The sequence below is a fragment of the Hemiscyllium ocellatum genome, chromosome 3 (genome assembly GCF_020745735.1).
Source record: "Hemiscyllium ocellatum isolate sHemOce1 chromosome 3, sHemOce1.pat.X.cur, whole genome shotgun sequence".
NCBI classification, from domain to species: domain Eukaryota; kingdom Metazoa; phylum Chordata; class Chondrichthyes; order Orectolobiformes; family Hemiscylliidae; genus Hemiscyllium; species Hemiscyllium ocellatum.
In genome coordinates this window covers 142805391-142825822 of record NC_083403.1, presented here as the reverse complement: position 1 = coordinate 142825822, position 20432 = coordinate 142805391, and the positions used below count along the sequence as shown (strand labels likewise).

Sequence of the window (20432 nt, the reverse complement as noted above, 5' to 3'; positions counted from 1 at the left end):
TCAGTGTGTTGGTGGGCTTGTGGGCTACCATGATGCCAAGAGACTGGAGTACTCTGGTAGTCATTTCAGAGATGTCTTTGATGTATGAGCTTTTGGGCAAGTTGTCCCTGCTTGTTTGGGTTTGTTGTTGAGGAATCGGTGGACTGTGTTTATTGGTATCCATTCTTCTTGAATATGCTGTATAGGTATTTTTCTGCTGATGAAGAGTTTTTGCCCGAAACATCAATTCTCCTGCTCCTCGGATGCAGCCTGACTTGCTATTCCATTCCAGCACCACACTCTCGATTCCAATTTCCAGCATCTGCAGTCCTCACTTTCGCCCATGTTTCTTTTGCTGTTCATACTTCCTGGGTGCTGCAGTGTGTTGTGGCCCGTTTAAATAATGTCCTGATGCAGCTCCATTTGTGAGTGTTGGGATGGTTACGTATCTGGTCTGTGTGTGTTGCTTTCCTGTGGATGCTGGTCTGAAACTCTCCATTAACTGTTCCACTGTGACATCTAGGAAGGGGAGTCTGTTGTTGTTCTCCTCTTTTGTGAATTTTATGCCAGTAAGGATATTGTTGATGATGTGGTTTCCTCTAATTTGTTCCGTCTTGTGATGGCAAAGGTGTCATCCATGTAGCGGACCCAAAATTTGGGTTGGGTAATGGAAAGGGCTGTTCATTGGAATCTCTGCATGACTGCTTCTAGTAAGAAGCCTGATATTGATGATTCCATGGGTGTCCTGTTGTTTGGTTTATAAGTCTTGTCATTGAAAGTGAAGTGGGTGGTGAGCATGGGTCTACTGGCTTGAGGACGCTGTCCTCGCTGATGAAGTTGTGTTTGTGCCCTTGGTTCCTCGAGTAGTCTGTTTCTTTGGTCGTCAAAAAAAACACAAACTTTGCAGCTCAATTAGCAAACTAACAACCTAAACCTCACTCTGAGCTACAGGTCTTCTTAAAAATCACAAACACCTATGGGCGTAATGTGCTAAAACTCGCCCGAAGATGAGAAACCAATGCCATCCAGTTGAGCGCCACCCGCGAACAACTGTAATTCCTGCATGAATGCCTCAGGAAACAGGTTCTACCAAAATGTCTTAAATACAAACCACCACTCAATACCCTATTAGCCAAAAAAAAAGCAGAACAGAACAGCTGTAAAATGTTGCGAGAAATGATTAATAATACCCACTACCAACTCCACAAATACAGTCGGGAAATTTCACGCCAAACAACTTTATACACCCACACAACTGACCATGAATGGACAGACACACTAGAATGAGTCATCAGTATCAAAGAACAGTAAACAAAGAACATGAGAAAATGATCCCTACAGGGCAAACTCAACAAGTTCATACAAAAGAAGAACACAGACAACTCAGAAACTTGGATTAAAAACCTGTCAGACCGACCGTCAACAGCCACGGAAAAAGCCGTCCTAGTAAGAGGGGTGAACTACAACTACAGAGACGTGGGCAAAAAGGACTTTTTAGCAGCATTAAAATAAATCCTTAAAGTCAACGGACTCACATAAGAAGCCCAGCAATCTATCAGACGGACAGTTGCACCAACACTGAGCAGGAAGAAGGAAGGGAACATTCTCAGCACACAGGATAGGAAAGCCCTTCAAGGACTCAGAAAAGACAGAAACATTGTAATCCTATCTGCAGATAAAGGGCGCATGACCATCATCCTGAACAGAATACAGTGCATTGAAAAGGCGAATTCACTGCTTGCAGATACTTACCAATAGGTGGCGATAGACCCAACTCCACAACTAGAAAACTGTGTCACATTAATCAGGAGAAAGTGAGGTCTGCAGATGCTGGAGATCAGAGCTGAAAATGTGTTGCTGGAAAGGCGCAGCAGGTCAGGCAGCATCCAAGGAGCAGGAGAATCGACTTTTCGGGCATGAGCCTCACATAACTCAGGACAAATTAACAAGACAGATCTCCAGAAAATGAAACCGGACATACAGATTAGCTAAGGAACTCCACTGAAAACTGAAAAGCCTCAGACTATTCCATTCACTCCACCCAAGAATTCCTGAACACTATCAAAGACACCAAGGTAGAAGAGGACTAAATAATGGTCTCCTTTGATGTAACAGGAGAAAGTGAGGACTGCAGATGCTGGAGATCAGAGCTGAAAATGTGTTGCTGGAAAAACGCAGCAGGTCAGGCAGCATCCAAGGAGCAGGAGAATCGACATTTCGGGCATGAGCCCTTCAGGAGTGAGGAGAGTGTGCCATGCAAGCTAAGATAAAAGGTAGGGAGAAGAGACTTGGGGGGGGGGGTGTTGGAAATGCATTAGGTGGAAGGAGGTTAAGGTGAGAGTGATAGGCCGAGGTGGGGGTGGGGGTGGAGAGGTCAAGAAGAGGATTGCAGGTTAGGAAGGTGGTGCTGAGTTCAAGGGTTGGGACTGAGACAAGGTGGGGGGAGGGGAAATGAGAAAACTGGAGAAATCTGAGTTCATCCCCAAGGGATCCTTCCATATCCGCCACAAATTCACCTGCACCTCCACACACATCATTTACTGCATCCACTGCACCCGTTGTGGCCTCCTCTATATTGGGGAGACAGACCGCCTACTTGCAGAACGTTTCAGAGAACACCTCTGGGACACCCGGACCAACCAACTCAACCACCCCGTGACCCAACACTTCAACTCCCCCTCCCACTCCACCAAGGACATGCAGGTTCTTGGACTTCTCCATCGCCAGACCATAGCAACACGACAGCTGGAGGAAGAGCGCCTCATCTTCCGCCTAGAAACCCTCCAAACACAAGGAATGAACTCAGATTTCTCCAGTTTCCTCGCCTTAACCTCCTTCCACCTATCGCATTTCCAACACCCCTCCCCCAAGTCCCTCCTCCCTCCCTTTTATCTTAGCCTGCTTAGCACACTCTCCTCATTCCTGAAGAAGGGCTCATGCCCAAAACGTCGATTCTCCTGCTCCTTGGATGCTGCCTGACCTGCTGCACTTTTCCAGCAACACATTTTCAGCTGCTTTTATGTAACAGCCTTATTCGCATCAATTGACATCAGCCTGACCAAAGAAACTGACCACACTACTAGAGGAACCAAGGACACAGACACCAGACAACATCAACTTCATCAGCAAGGACAGCATCCTCAAGCTCGTAGACCTGCGCCTCACTACCCACTTCACCTTCAATGACAAGACCAACAAACAAATCAACAGAATACCCAGGGGATCACCAATATCAGGCTTCTTAGCAGACACAGTAATGTAGAGACTCAAACTAACAGCCCTCCCCAATATCCAACCCATATTTTGGGTCCGCTATGTGGATGACACCATTGTTATCACAAAACTGAACAAATTAGAGGAAACTACAACATCATCAACAATATTCTCACTGACATGCAATTCACAAAAGAGGAAGAGAACAACAACAGGCTCCCCCTCCTCGATGTCACAGTGGAACGAATAGTTAATGGAGAACTTCAGACCAGTGTCTACAGGAAACCAACACACGCAGACCAGATACTTAACTACAGAAGCAATCATCCTGACACCCACAAACGGAGCTGCTTCAGGACGTTATTTAAACTGGCCACAACACACTGCAGCACCCAGGAACTACGAACAGTAGAAGAGAAACACCTGTACAGCATGTCCAAGAAGAATGGGTACCTGATAAACACAGTCCACCGATTCCTAAACAGCAAACCCAAACAAGCAGGCACAACATGTCCAGAATCTCTTGCCACATTACCATGCATCAAAGACATCTCTGAAATGACTACCAGACTACTCCGACCCCTTGGCATCATGGTAGCCCACAAACCTAACTGAAACACACTGAAACAGCTATTGATGAACCTAAAGGACCCAATACCAACAATCAGCAAAATGAATGTCATTTACAAAGCCCCATACAAGGGCTGTAATACATTACATCGGACAGACAGGCAGAAAACTAGCCACCAGGATAGACAAACACCAACTAGTCACCAAAAGACATGACCCACTATCACTAGTATCCTTACATACAGACGGGGAAGGAGACCACTTCAACTGGGACAACACATCCATCCTAGGCCAGGCTCAACAAAGGCACACACTGGAATTCCTACAGGCTTGGCATTCAAACCAGAACTCCATCAATAAACACATCGCTTTGGACCCCATTTACCAACCTCTGAGAAAAAGAACTGGAAATGATATCATCCACCTTAACAGACCAAGACACTCAAATAGAAAACGGGACAGAACACCAGCACTTCACTGGAGGCTCACTGATTATGTTTTCCAACATGGTGACAAACCATCTGAAAACAAACCTTGCGGCTCAGCGAGCAAACTTTCAACCTGAGGCAGTGACCATCTTCAACAAGAATATAACCATCTGCCCTTGACTATTTGTAAGATGCACTGCAGCAACTCAGCAAAATGTTTTCAAGACCACTTTCCAAAACTGCAACTTTTGCCACTTAGAAGAAGCAAGGCAGCCAGGTCCTTGGAATCCCCGTCACCTTTCAGGTGCTCCTCCAAGGCGCAAACTATCCTGATTTAGAAATATATCTCTGTTCCTTCAAAAACTTGGAAGTCCCCACTTAACAGCACCATGGAATACCTATGCAACATAGACCTCAGCAGTTTAGTAAGTTGCTTATCACTACCTTCTCAAGGGCAGTTAGTCTTGAACCATTAATATTGTTATTTTCAGAGATACCAATACATCATGATAAATTAAAACAAAGCCCAATACATGCCCTTACTGATTGGATTTTCAGTTATTGTCACATTTAATGGAGGACTAGTCATGCAATCTTAATTCCTCAAACATCAGTAATCACACACTTTACCATCCCTCTGGCAATGTCACTCGATTGAAAGGAATCAGGTTAATCCACATCACTTCTTTTTGAAGATATTGAATTTTGGTTCCCCTGTGTTTCATTTAGCAGCTTTCATCACTGAATCTTTATTAATACATTTTAATAGATTTGGGATTTGAATAATTAAAGTCAGTTAAAGAATTCATGTGAAACCTTATAACTTTATCAGCTGCCTGATCTTTGACACCAATAATGTCGAGGGAAATGTGCTACAATAAAAATGTAAAATTCAGTGGAAATAGATGTCATCATATTTAAAAATAAAATAATTAGATCCTAACTGAATAAAATAGAGCTTTTAGTAGGTGACTTCATCTAATTAGACAGTGATGTCAGCAGAATGTGCTGGAAGTATTCAGCAGGTTTGTTAATATCTGGAGAGATATATTATTATGTTAACTCTGTTTTTCTCTCCACAAACCCTGCCATACCTGTTGAGTATTTCCAGTATTTTCTGTTTTTATTGTAGATTTCCAGCTTTCTAGTTCCAACAGATGTCAGCTCAGGGTTGGTTCACATAAACAAAGCAGTGGTTGAACCAGTGGACTCTTTTTTTTGTTAAGTATTGAACTGAGATTAAAGTCAGAAGTATCAGTTCTTAGTTAAGATGAAGAAGTTGGGTTTTTGTACAGTTAAATTCCAAAGAAGGATCAGCTAAATGAACAAATCTAGGCAAGGCTTGTGGAAGGATCCCAACCTTTGAGGCAGAATCTCTCAGTTCACATGTCCAACAGGATTGGTTGATCAAGAAATAGTGTTTATAACACAATTAAACAGGCTGATCAGCTGGAAAATCCTTCCATTGCTTCCTCACCATTCCTCAAAGGGACTAGAATTTGGATGGAGGTACCTGAAGAAGAATCCCAAATAAATTTTCTTGTTAGCACTTGTCATTGTGATGTAATAGAGTCAAAGAAAGATTAGTGTGAAATGTTGGGTGCAACAAATGCTGAATGCTTTAGGGTCTTCAATAAGATGATATATCTCTATCAAAAATATTTTTTGAAGTTAGTTATTGGGCATAATAAAAATTAATTTTGGTTGTGCTGATATGTATGCAGATACAACTCCATAGCTGAGGTGTACTAATTCAGAATTTAGCAGAGACTGAACCTGGATCCTTAGCTCAGTTACATACTGCCTCCACCAATTGATTAAGAAAGACATTATTATGTTTTGAGAATGCACATTGGTCATTTCTTGTTATCATGCACTGGATTGCTTTCAAAAGTAGACAGAGCAAGGGACCTGTGCAAATCAATGCTTCTAGTTTTAAATGTTTTAGATTCAAATAGCTGATGCTTGACTGAAACAAGGCAGATGTATCAGTACTTTCACATGGGTTCAAACACCTTCCTCATGTAGAAATCAATGGTAGTGATCATTCAATAATTCCCAGCACCAAATTACCTGGAATGGGTGGCCATTAAAACAAACCATTTACCCTCATTCCTTGAGGTTTGTATTCTTTTAGGGGAATTTTGACATTGATGTTAATTTTTTTAAAAGATTTCAAAGGTAAATATCATACAGATCTGAAGCTCTATTAATTATAGCAAAAGACCTAAGACAGTACACAGCGCAATTTAATATTGTATCAATTAGGAGACCAGAAATTAAAGCTTATAGAAAGGGCTAAAAGGAAAAGTTTTTGAAGAGAAACAAAGTACAGCAATGAAAAGTTCCATTTATGTAGTTCCTTTCATGCAACAAAACAGCCCAAGGCACTTAGAAATAATGATAGTAGTAAAACATTGGTTACATCAAATTACAGAAGGTGCTATTAAGGCAGATGTCCTAAAGCCTGGTCAAAGACGTGGATATTAAGGCTCACCAGCTGAAAGCCTGGTCACCGATGATAAATCATATAAAATTAAGAATACACCAGAGGCTAGAACTGGAGGAACACATGAACCTTGAGCCTTAAAGCTGGAGCAAGTAGATGGGAAGGAATGAGACCATGGAGGAACCTGAAAATGAATGACAATTTTGAATTGAGGCATTGATAGACCAGCAGTTAGATAAAATCAACCAGCACAAAGGAAAAAAACACATAGGAAGCTTTTTCCATACCTCAGATAAATATTCGTGACCTGTGAAATCAGAAAAGTGTCAAAAGTTTTAGAATTTATGCCCATCTGTACAATGTAATCAAGTTTAATTCTGATTGTGCCAAACCAACTAACAGTTCTTTCTTTTTTAGACCGTTGGTTGCCATGTATAATGATAAGCTTGATCTTCAGACATGTCTGGAGCATGGCAGGACAGCAAAGGTTAGTGCAAATGATCTTTAAAGTAATTTTCTATCCACTGTATAATAATGAACCATTGAAGGGGAGCTTGCAAAATGGCTAATCTGTTGCCATTCAGATGGTTGTTTTAAAATGATAAAAATTGTAAGCTTTATTTTATAAATTTTCTACCTATTTTAAGTGGCACAGTTCACACACTCTAATGCATCAGAATAATAAGGCACATGGCCTATTTCTCTACCAATACTATCTATTTCTGGTTGCTATGAGGAAATCTTTCTTTGTAGAAATACCACATAGCTATTCAACAGCTACCTAATAAAGTATTTGAGCTTCTTCCTTCCTCCATCTGGGAGATCCCAGGCAGGAAATGATAACTCTTACGAATATTGGAAAATTATTAGACTGAAGACTATTGGATCAAGCATACACGCAGCTTAATTTACTTCTTCAGGCACAATGTGCTGAGGATACTAAACAAAGTTTCTGAGGAAGGTCATTTTAATCTAACCTGCTTGGTGCAAAACTAATGCACAATTCTACACTCTATTCACCCAACTTTACTTTCTGTTTAAGTGCAATGAGTTTATAATGTTAGATGGAGTGAATCATGGGCACTCAGTCTGATTCTGTTGCTTTCTATTAGGTAGGTTAGACTAAAACTACCCCCAACTATCACTCTGCTTGGCTACAGAGTTCCATGATCCCAATGAATCCTATATATTAGAAAATATGTGAAGATGCTGCATACTGTCTTTGCAGACCATTATGTTAAATACAGAAGAAAATTAAATATTTTTCTTGTATTTTCAATCTAAAAGTAAATGTTAAACAATATTTGCCAATCCTAACTGTCTTGCTTAGTGTAATAACTGGACTATCACTATCACTATCATGCAATCAATAAAGTGAATGATGTATGTTAAAAAGGATATATATGCTTTAATCTTCATTAATAGCATTCTTGTTGCACAGCATCACATATCCATTCTCCAGTCCATTGAAGATTTTCTACTAGTTAGTCAGTTTGTGTGCTAAATTGCTGCATTACCCTATAATCAAAAATATTTTCAAGGCAAGTATCTGTACAGTTACCCATGTCTTTTAGTCTTCTGATTTGAGATCTGGATTTCCAGTTTGAAAGCAGATGTTTTGAGTCAAACTTTCCTTCTAAAGGAACAGGAATTTCTCCTCCCTGACATGAATAAATTTCCTGTTTTCATTCATTATATTAAATCAGATAAGTTCTGCATGTTTTCAAACGGTCTTCTTGTGCTGTTCTCACCAATTCCAGTATAGTGAAGGAAAGTGGTTGAGAGATCACAATAAGTATATTCATGTTGGTTGACAAATAACAATGAATTAATGTACACTTGCCCATTTATGCAAAATCAGATGTTATCAGTTAGAGAAGCAGAGATCTGATAAAGGTAGTGAATGCTGCTGAAATAGATTGAGGTCAAACTTTGTATGAAATTAGAGACTCATTTTTTCGTCAATGGATTATAATCACTTTGTTGTGTCCCCTTCTGAAACAGACTTATATTCAGTGTTTTAAAAAGTCTTATATACTTTACAGCTACAAGTTATAATCTATTCTGAGTTAAATAAAAATAAAAATCTTATTTATTGATGCTGCTTTAAAGGCACTCAGCTTTGCATCATTACTATTTGATTAAACTCAACCAAATGCTTCCTGCCCTTTGTTCATGAGACTTGGATCAAATACCATATAGTATGCAAGCTGAGAGGAGAAATAAGAGCTGAGACCACAGCTAATTCATCTAATGTATTTGTATTGCTACACATAAAGGAAACTTAAGTAGCAGACTATTTAATGGCCTGTAATTTATAAAATAATTCAAACCGAAAATGTAATTATTTCACTTATAAATCATCTCACTCTATTCCATAAAGATTCTATTGGAGATAAAAAGAAAAAGACCAGATTCAGCTTTTAAAATAGTATCTTATACAAATTGAGTACAATTTGTCAGCATTTAAATGAGTAGTAACCAGGAAAAGTTTTGAATTTTTGATCATGTTAAGTCACAGTGAATCGTCAAAAGAGAATATAAGATAATTCGGCTAAACAAACTATTTTAAAATGCCTATAAGGAATATTTTGTCAGTAGATATTTTACAGTTCTGTGACCTGTCTCTTCAGTTGGCATCTTTCAACATTAAATATGGAAACATGTTATTCTTTGCTGTAAATCACCATTTCTAGCACCTAGGTATTTCTCATGTTTGGAACACAGTACTTAAACATGCTTTTACAACCTATGAAATCATGTTGAATTTTCGATTTCTGTTATTCCAAGTCAAAAAAAACCTTTAAAATTATTGAAAGAAATGCATCTGATCCTTTGAAATTTGTTTGCAGCTCTTCACACTGCCTAGGCTGCTTGTTTATGCCATTCTTTGGTGTCAGTGTGCATCATTTGCTTTTAAAAATAAATCTTCTCAATAATCGCTGAATTTTCGCTAAAATTATAATGAGAATCTTACATAAAAAACAGTGACACCAATCATAGGAAATGAACATGCGCCAAGGCAAACCTCTTTGTCTGGTGTCACCCAATCATGTTTGCTTTACTATTTTATTGATGAAATACATAGCCTAAGTTACATAAAGATGTTAATGCGTACCATTCACAATACTTACCCTTGAATTTCCTGTCCTTTATCTTTGTATAATGCAACACTGTTGTCAAACCAGGAGCTAATTGGTTTGAGTCATATGTTACTCCAGGGAAAGGTGTGCTACATTCCCAGTGTCAGCATCCTTAGATTAATATCAAAATGAACTTCTGCCACATTGTAATTTTCTTGTCACTGTAAGAATGAATGTTTAGGGAAAAAGAACTGCTAGTATTTCACATTAATATCCAATTAGAACCAATCTGAAATAAGAATCGACAATCCCTATTTTTCCAAACATAGTTATTATTAGCAAACTTTTTAATGCACAGTAATATAATTTTAATCTGCTACCTGTATTAACTTTGGTTTCCAAATACTCCATTATAAGAGGAGAATATTTCATTAACTATGGCCTTCGGCCATTGCTGGAAATCATTAACTGCAGTTTGAATGTGGTATGGTACTTAATCCTCACTTGATCAAACTGGCTGAAGCCACTAGAAGTAATATCCTGTGTTATCTTCTTATCGTTTGTTTTCTGGCCAGAATCAGCTATTCATTTTTAGGTGCAGCTTTGTCACCACTTACTGGAGATAGATATTTGAAGGACGATTAGAGCTGATTCCATGATTAGACACCTCTCTGAGGGCATAACTCATAACAAAACTGGATCCCTTAATTTTTCCATCTATTTATTTAAACAAAAAAAAATGCAGAGTTTACAGTTTGCGATTTTTCAACCAGAATCACAATTCCTCATTAGAAGCACTTATTCTGGAATTCAGCCCTCGTATGTCTTAACTAACATCACAAAAGCTTCTTGTCACCATTAATCATTCAAAAATTTTTAAAATGTATCTTTAGCTCCTGGTTTATATATAAATTTATTAAAATCACGATTTTCTACAAAATATTGAGTAAGACCATGAGCATTTCACTTATTTATCTTATCTGGGTTTTAAGCACCTAGACTTCCATTAGAATGAAGTTCACTCTTTGATACTGGGAAAATTAGAGAACAGTGTATGTTAAAACTTGGACTGAAGTCAACAGAAGTTAAGAATATATGAAAGCAGTGAAGAAAGGAGTGGTTCAGTGATTAGCACTGCTGCCTCACTGAGCCAGGGACCCAGGTTCGATTCCAGCCTCAGGCAACTGTATGTGTAGTTTGCACATGCTCCCCATGTCTCTGCGTGGGTTTCTTCCAGATGCTCCAGTTTCCTCCTACATTCCAAAGATGTGCAGATTAGATGTATTGGCCATGCTAAATTGCCCGTAGTGTCCAAGGATGTGTAGGCTAGGTGGTTAGTCATGGAAAATGCAGGTGGGAGTTTGGTCTGGGTGGGATGCTCTTCGGATAATTGGTGTGCACTCAATGGGACAAATGGCCTGCTTTCACACTGTAGGAATTCAATGATTCTATGAAAGGCTTTTGTACCAGGGATTATCCACAATATACCATATCCTGGGCACTATATCATTCATTAATCTCATTACAATGCTTCCTTATCCCCCATCGGTATCAAGCAATAGTCCAGCACATTTCATCCATCCCAACATCTTTACTTGTCAATCCTGGATGTAAACATTTTCCTCTCTGATCTGCAAACATCAAAAGCCGAGGACCTTTGTGCCTTTTGGACACTTTAATTATGAGTTAATCCAGATCACTTTTCTAAAAGCTTTCCCTCTACATTCAAACTGGGTTTCTGTACCTCCCATAACACCAAATACGACTTAGCCAAAGTCACAGCTGACATTCTCTGTCATCAGGACTGTCTTTCTTTTTTGTCTTCCTTGTTGGCATATATAATGTTGACCTGGTTCAAGAATAATAATAGCATTTATTTTTGTTTACAAAATGTAAAATCAAAATAAAGTACACTGTGGTGTAGAAATTCATCTTTGGCAGGAGTGCCAATGGGTGGTATTTTGTTGGCTGCCTGTTATTTGCCCAACCTGGCATTCATTCCATTGACTTCAGTAAAACTGAATACCAGGTGACATTTATAACAGATGGTCAATGAAATACTGCCTACCCTGCACTAATCCCAAGGCTAACTTTTCTCCCCATTTCTTTGAGGTATGTTAACACTGGAAATGATACGTCTTTCCTTCCTTCCCATGAGAACCAGTGGACTGTGCAGGAGGGTGAATCTGGACAACTCTCCCTCCAGTTGTCTTCCATCTCTCAGGAGAGTTATCGATCTATCAGTATTCATTTCTTCATACATTGGGTGACACATAAAACAGGTGCAGCTGTAGCAAGGACAGATGTCTTGCAAAATTGACATTGGGGAACAGTGTGGGAAAATCATTCTGAGGTACCAATGGCCAGACCGGGAATGACAGATAGTCTATTGTAACCTGGTTCGAGAAGTGATGGTTACTTGTACATTTGAAGTTCTGCATATTAGGAATGGAGCTCTAGATGACCACTGTCTGGAGAGGCAGGAGAACCGGTGTGTTAAGCTTCGCCGCTGTATTCTGTGCAAATTTGTTTGAATTGATACAGAATATTGAGGGCAAATCAGCAGATCTTACGTTCCTGGCTTAAAAGCAGAATTTTGGCCTGAGCTGTCATGGGTAGGCTGGGTGGAAGAATGACAGTCTGGCCCCGTCCTTCTAATGTTCTGAAAGGTGGACTCTAGTGTGGTCTAAGCTATTCTCATTCTTTCCCTGGTCTGCATGGCTTTGGACTAGACTAGGTCCAATAACAGGCAACATATTTTGTCTGTAGCCTCCCAAATAGGACAATAATGTTCCATCACTCGGCAGCTATGAGCTTTGTAGAACAAACGGTTTCCTGCTGGTGACAAATAGGGCCGAGCTTTCTTGAGGAACTCAAATCTGCCAGTTTTCCCATCTAAGGAATTAAGCTGAGTTTACAGTCTTGTAGATTAGAGGTGGGTGGGCTACATTAGACTTTCTTGACCGAGTAATTGACTTGATCTACTCAGCGTTGAAGGTAACACACCGTTTTTCCGCCCACTGTCCAATTCTGTCTATTCCTGCAGTGATTCAGTCGCTGCTTGTCTTTCAGATGGGGAGGTAACCACTCTATAGAGGGTTGTTTCATCAGCAAAGAGAACATCACTTTTGATGACATCCACCAAGTCACTGATGAAGAAAAGAAATAGAGTGGGGCCAAGCACAATTGGCTGAAGGACCCCTGCGTAGGTGTTGAGTTAAGAAGATGAGCATCCAATAACCATGACCTGGTGTTTGCATCTTTGAGGAACAGTTGTATCAAGTTAAACAGCTTACCAGATATGCCACATGAGGCCATCTTCTCAGTGAGGAAGGGATACCATACCCTCTTGAAGGTCCAGCAATGTCAGAGGCTACTGCACTAATTTCATACTGGACAACAACAGAATCACTCCGTTTGTGGGATCTTGAGAATGAGAACATCGTGAGACAACGGCTTTATTCTGAAGCTAAATTATCAAACAGATAGTAGATTACTGTGATTGCTTCTCATTTACCATGGTTTCCATGAGCTTTAATACTTCAACTAGTAGACATGCTACCTTGCTCTTCCTGGGATCTGACATTGATCCCTTCTTGCTGATAGCAACTTGGTGCAACTTATTGTTCACCAAGGTGAGGTTGTGAATTCAGCATATAGAGAGTCATTGGCTGGAATCCATGTTTAGCAACTCTGTGTGAAGGTGTATTTGGGTACCAGTTTCTGTGCTGCTGTGCCATAATTATACTTCTGAACTTTGTCTCTTGATTTTTCATACCGTATTTTATGATTTAGTCAAGAGCATGAGAATTTCATTATATGTAAAATGCAGTGAGTTCACAATTTCAGGAGTGCAGTCAAAAGGACATCAACTTTTAAGATAGAAACCTCCACACAGAGTGGATCTTTCTTGATCACTTCTGGCTTACTTCTGAATAGAAATGTGGAGTGGTATGGGAACTGGTCACCTTTCAGCCTGCTTAACCAGGAAGTGCAATGAGAAGCTTAAAGGATAGACAAAACCCTTTTTCTTAAAGTGTGTTTACATTTTAAAGTTGCATATATTTTCATTCCACAATTAATAATAAAAACTATTTATGAAGTCTGAATGAAATGTGTTTCTGCAAGTTCCTGTCGTTGGCTGTTTTTTTTTACTTTTAAACTTTTTAACTTGTAAAAAATGCCTTTTCTAATTCTGAGTTAAATCACTAGAAAATCTTAAAAACTGTACACTTCTAAATCCGTGAGACATGTTTGCTAAATAAACACCACCTCCTAAATAGTGACCCAAGCCAGTCTGAGCTTGCACTCCAAGAAAACCAACCAAGTACGTATGAACTTGGATTTGGAAACTAGATTTGCATTCAATCATAGCACATACCACACTGTATCCAAGTAATCCTCTACAAAGAGACTGCTTGCACAGATATTTAAACAATATTTACGCGCTTGCTAGTCAGTATATCAAATTGAGATGCAAATACTCGGCTTTTGTCTTTTTCAACCCGATGAAACATTTCTTTAGAAGTCTGTTGAGTAGACTTTTACCCACATTATGGATTTATTCCTAATTGCCTCTCTCAAAGTCTGGAGTTAGCAGTATTTGAATGTATTGGAATATGCCTGCATTATTAAACCTGCAACTCCAACACTCCAGAGGAAACGCAGAAGGTTGAATGGCTGTGGCATTAGAGCACTAATGCAATAAAATTGATGAGAAAATTTTGCTTCTTTTATTCAGTGAGCTGATTTTCACATTACAGTAGCTTACACAGATATCTCTGGCACCCAGGTTCCTCAGCAGACAAATGGAGGAATTACTTCATATGTTATCAATCTTTTGTTTGGATTCAATAATTTCAACAATCGACTGTGTGCTTTCCCAGAAATGGACTAGAAATTTTGACAGTGAGTAAAAAGGCCTGAACATGGAATTGCTGGTCTTGCCCCCCTCTATGTCCTGTGTCCCAGAATTTGGGAGAAAATGTAAGGAAATTTAGCTTTGAAAGCCATTTGCCCTTGATGTTTAGTCATTTATTTGCGAGTAAACATAAACCTTAAAAGCAATACATGGTTTAAGTTATTCAGATGTTGATGTTTTGAGTTGCTCTAGTTCTATGAAATAGCATTGGCAATTCATTGGCTGAATTTCTGCAATTTCCCAGGATTCTCTCCACAGGGAAGGACCATGGAATTCGCCCTTATATTTATAGAATGTCAATGTACTCAGTTCAACTTATGAATTTACACACATTCATTTTTCTAAAGGTTATTTCATGTGATTATATTCCTGAAATTGATAAGTGATGAAATAAATGCAGTATCAATGTCCATAATCCTTGTACAAGGACACCCAGGCTAAAGTGATCGAAGGGTACAGGGAAAAAACAGGAAGAGGATACTGGTTTTGATGATCAGCCATGATCACATTGAATGGCAGAACAGGCTTGAATGGTCGACGCCTGATCTTATTTTATATGTTTCTGTGTCCTTTTGAATATCAACATTTCCAAAATCCTAATTTTTAATAATAATACTCTACTTTTCTCTTCAATCCTTGCAATGTGATCAACCTCTCCACATTATAATCCATCTTGACCACTCGCATTCTTGTCTACATCTCTTTGCAGACTCTTTATGTCCACTTGGCTTTTTATCAGCAGTAAGGTAGATATATTGCATTTAGTATCCATATCAAAGTCATTAAAAATGATTGTAAATAGCACTGATCATTGTTCCACTCAACTTGATACACCCAAATATGATCCATTTATTCCTTTCTCCCTGTTTTCTGTCCATTACTCAATCCTCAAACCATTTTAATCTGTAACTCCTCCCTATCCTGTGACCCCTAACTTTCATTAAATAACCTTCTTGTGGCATCTTAATTAGTATTTTGAAAATTCAGACATTCTTTACTTTTGCTTTCATACTAGTTGCTAGTTCCAACCTCAAAAATAAATAACAGATTTGTTAAACATTGTTCCCCTTTGCAAAACAGTGTTGACTCTGCCCAATAATATAATTTTCTGGATGCCCAGTGACCAAGACGTTATAATAGATTCTAGCATTTACTTATGTCAGGTGTCTGTATTTCCTGTTTGCTCTCTCCTTCCTTTCCTGAATAGCAGGGCTATTTAGCTACTGTCCAGTGTTTGGGGACAGTATGATGTGAGATCACTGAAAAGAATGATTATAGGGATACTGAATAATGTGTTGCTTGTTTTCAAATTGTGCCTGGATAAATGGATGTAACTTACTGTAATTAAATATCACTTAATTCTGATGTGAAGTGCAAGTAGACCCATGTGATTAACTTAAATAACATGCCATTGTGTAAGCTAAAGTATAACTCAGTGTATGAAACCTATTCAGATCATGAACTTCAAACTCGAATACATGTCTATGATCTGCAAAATGTCTGTTTAGTAATTTGCCATAGATCCTGCAAACCACACCATGCTAACTTTTCCACACCCTCAAAAGAAATACTTAGGCAGTGATCTCATCTAGCTCCCTTCATTTGCCTTGTCATTATATTCAAACCTGAATGCCAAATGTTAAGTGCTTTAGGATATTGAAGTGGACAAATTATTATGATAATCATTATTCAGTAACTTACCTCATTTTGGGAATTTTACCATGCATAAATTAAATGCATAAATGACAACTCCTGAACAGAATTGATTAGTTTTATTTTGTTTTCTGGTGTTGTTTTTTTGATTCATCTATTTCCTGCAAGGTTATTTGGTTTTCTGTAATACTTAGGGCAACACTACATGTGCAAAATGCTTATATGATGCTTGATGCATTAGGACTGATGATTATGTGTGTGTATTTTGAATTTCAAAGGAAAGTAAAATATTTTGTGGACAGTAAGCAGAACCTGGCTGGCGATGGTGTTGCTGAATACAAGCCAATGATGCTAGCTGAGCTGTGCTGCAGTTAAGTTATTTGTATGATGTTACCAGTTAGTAATAAATCTGACTTTGCTAAACACAATTATACATCAAGCAGTGATGGTTCGATTCTCCCAGGTTGGAGATGGTCATTGCCTGACACTTGTGTGGCACGAACGTTACATGCTACTCATCAGTCCAGGCCTGGATGTTGTCCAGATCTTTCTGTATATGACACTGAGGAGTTGCAAATGGTGCAGTAGCACATTGTGCAATCATAAGAGAACATCCTCACTCTGATCTAATGTTCCTAAGGCAGACTTGGATAGATTCTTCATTAACAAAAGGATGTCAGAGGTTTTTTAGGTGTAGACACAAATGTGGTTTTCAGACCACAATCAGATCAGTCTCGATCAGAGGGTCATTGATTAACCAACTGAAGATGGTTGAGCTGAGGATACTACCCTGAGGAACTCCTGCAATGATATCCTGGAGCGAAGATGACAGATCCCCCAACAACCACAGCACCTTCCTTTATGCCAGGTATGACAACAACCAGCAGTGTTTTCCCCAGATGACTGCTGACTCCAGTTTTTCTGGGGCACCTTGATTCCATACACAGTCAAATGCAGCATTGATGTTAAATACAGTCATCTCTTGCATTCACTCTTCTGTCCATGTTTGGGTCAATGCTGTACAGAAGTCAAAGGTCACTGGCCCTAGCAGAACCCAAACTAAGCATCAGTGAGCAGATTATTCATTTGCAAGTGCCACTTCACAATACTGTCACTAACCCCTTCCATTACCTTTCTGATGATTAAGAGTAGACTAATAAGACAGTAATTGATTGGATTTGTCCTGCATTTTTCATTCCTGGGCAATTTGCAACATAGTTGAGTTGATGTCAGTGTTGTAACTGTACTGGAACAACTTGGTTAGAGACACAGGGAGTTCTTTAGCTCAAGTCTTCAGTACTTTTTAAGTAAATTGTGAAGAGCAAATAAGTCCAAAAAGGAAGATGGATAAGTTGAGTGGGTGAGCAAAAATATTGCAAATAAGAAAATGCGAAATTGTCCATTTTGGCAATGCAAATAGAAAAGCAGCATATCATTTAAATTAAGAGAAACTGCAGAAGTCTGAGGTGCAGAAGAATATGCATGAGCTAGTACAAGTTATAAAAAGGTATTATGCAGGTACAGCAAGTGATTGGAAAGGCAAATGGTCTGTTGTTTATTGTGAGGGGGAAATGGAAAATAAAAGTAGAGATGATTTGCTGAAGTTATGTAGAATGTTGGTGAGGTCAGATCTGGAGTATTGTGTATGGATTTCATTTCCTTACTTAAGAAACAGTGTAAATGTGTTAGAAGCAGTCAGAGAAAGTTTACTCAATTGATAACTACCTGGGGTGGGAGATTTACCTTGTAAGGAATAGTTTGGGTGTGAATGCATTAAAGTTTAGATTAATAAGTGGAACATAGAAGACCTTGATGGGATTTGCCAGCACAGATGCTGGAAGTATCTTTCCCCTTGTGCAAAAGAGTGGAACTAGGGGACTGGTTAAAAATAAAGTGTCCTTTCTTTAAGATGTAAATGAGGAGGAATTTTATCTCTTGTGAGATTGAGTGGTTTTGGAAGCCTCTTCCCCAGAGAACGATGAGACCAGATCATTGAATGTTCTTCAGGCAGAGATGGATAGATTCTTAATGAACAAGGGAGTCAGAGGTTATCTGGGATAGGCATGAATGCAGTTTTCAGGTCACAGTCAGATCAGTCTTGATCTCATTAAGTGGTGGAGTAGACTAGAGGGGTCAAATGGTCTGTTCCTGCCCTTAATTTATTTCCATGTCAACTTCTTCAATCAATAGCTCTGTTGTAGCTTTGTTTTCAAGTATTTATAAACTAGAAATATAATCTACTTATAGCAGTGTAATTAAACTGTGTGTATCTATGTGCATATGAGTACTGTGTATAGCATGTTTTTTCTGTGTTTCACCTGGTTCATGTAAATCTATCTTCAGTATATCTTCCTTTCATTGCAAGCAGTATCACCGGAGATTACTCTTATTTTTGATTGCTTGGTATATGTAAAAGTCTTAAATCTTGCAAATGTCTGTTATATTCCAGTCATTGGATTCCACAATGTCACACTTTGTTGCAGTTGCAAAATAATCATAGGAAAAAAACATTAATTTGTTGCCTACAATTTACAAACAACCTACTGACATAACTTTGATTTCACCTAAAATATGATTCCGTTTGGCTATTATTTACTAACTTCCCACCAGACCTAACTAAAATGTCTCGGACTGCCTGTGAGCAAGACAAGCGATATTGTATTTTATACATAGGTCTGAGATTTATCCTTCACACATAAGATGTTATACTCTTCAGAATTGCAAAAGCAGCTCAACAATGTACAAGCAGTTGACAACCTAAGGTGAAACAATTATCCTCAGATTAATGTCAAGAGCTTCGCAATCGCTAATTGACCTCGGTAATAGCAGGTTTCAAAATAAGATATTTGTTCTGGACTAGATTTGGTTTTTAGTTGAGGATTTTGATATTTTCAAATCTGTTTGGCATTTTTATCCATTCCGACAAGCTGAATCTGGTGAACTTGATAATGAATAGTAGACCCTGACATAGAATTAATATAAGTACTGTGGATGTCAAATACAATAGGTTGAGAGAGGAAATGAAGAAGAAAGTATAACTAAAAATAAATACGAAAGTAAATGGCAATTAACATAAAAGATTTCTGAAAAATCTTCAACCAATATATGAATATTAAGTGGGAGCTCTGAGGTGGAATGGGTCCTATTAGGAACAAAGAAGGTGACACTGCTTAGAGACACAGAGCAAGGGCAGAATTGATCATACCCAGCACAAAGGATCACTCCCTCTACCACTAATGCACAGCAGCAGCTAGAGATCAGTAATCTCTTCCAAAGGCATCATGCCAGGTTGTGAACAGCATAGTGCCCTGGGCACAGTAGTCTTCAGCTTCTTCATCAATGATCTTCCCTCCATCATCAGGTCATTAGTGGGGATGGTTCACAATGATTGCACAAAATGTTCAGCATCATTCACAGCACTTCAGATACTGAAGCAGCCCTTACCTAAATGCAGCAAGACATGGACAACATCCAGGCAAGTAACATTCATGGCACACAAAAGCTAGACAATAACTAACACCATCAAGAGAGAAACTAACCAGTGTTCCTTGATGTGCAATGGCATTACCATTATTAAATTCCCCACTATCGATCCTGCAGGTTACCATAGACCAGAAACTGGATTGGACTAGCCGTACACACGCAGTAGTTACAGAGCAGGTCATAAACTGGGAACTCTGCAGTCAGTAACTCACCTCCTGTCACCCCTGAACATGTCTACCATCTACAAAGTACATATCAGGAATGTGATGGAACACCTTCCACTTGCCCAGATGGATACAGCTCCAAAAACTCGGGAAGCTTGACAGCAGACAAGATAAAGCAGCCTGCTCAGTTGACACCCTCTTTACTTGATTCAACATCCAATCCCTCCACCACTGATGCACAGTAGCAACAGTGTGTACCATCTGCAAGATGTACAGCATCACCTCACCAAAAGCTCCTTTGGCACCTTCCAAACCTGCAAAGAACCAACACAACAAATACTTGGACCTGTCACATCTTGGGAGGGTTCAGAAATGATTTATCACAATATTCCCAGGACAGGGGATTTTAGGAGCTTAGTTAGAGAAACTAGGGCTGCTGGCCTTAGAGTGGTAGAGATGTTACAGAAGTACACAAGATGACTGGAAGTT

General features: G+C 39.0%; 1 protein-coding gene across 9 annotated transcripts in view; it reads left to right on the top strand.

Moving 5' to 3' along the window:
* The window catches only part of dnmt3ab (DNA (cytosine-5-)-methyltransferase 3 alpha b), a 608585-nt gene that overhangs the window by 563608 nt on the left and 24545 nt on the right, over positions 1-20432 (top strand). For 7 of the 9 annotated variants that reach the window (XM_060854172.1, XM_060854193.1, XM_060854182.1 and 4 more), the window contains one exon: positions 7057-7126. In XM_060854172.1, the coding sequence (XP_060710155.1) occupies positions 7057-7126 (70 nt within the window). Of the gene's footprint in view, positions 1-7056; positions 7127-12794; positions 13818-20432 lie in introns of those variants that run through there. The other 2 variants (XM_060854215.1, XM_060854204.1) reach the window with 1 other exon arrangement.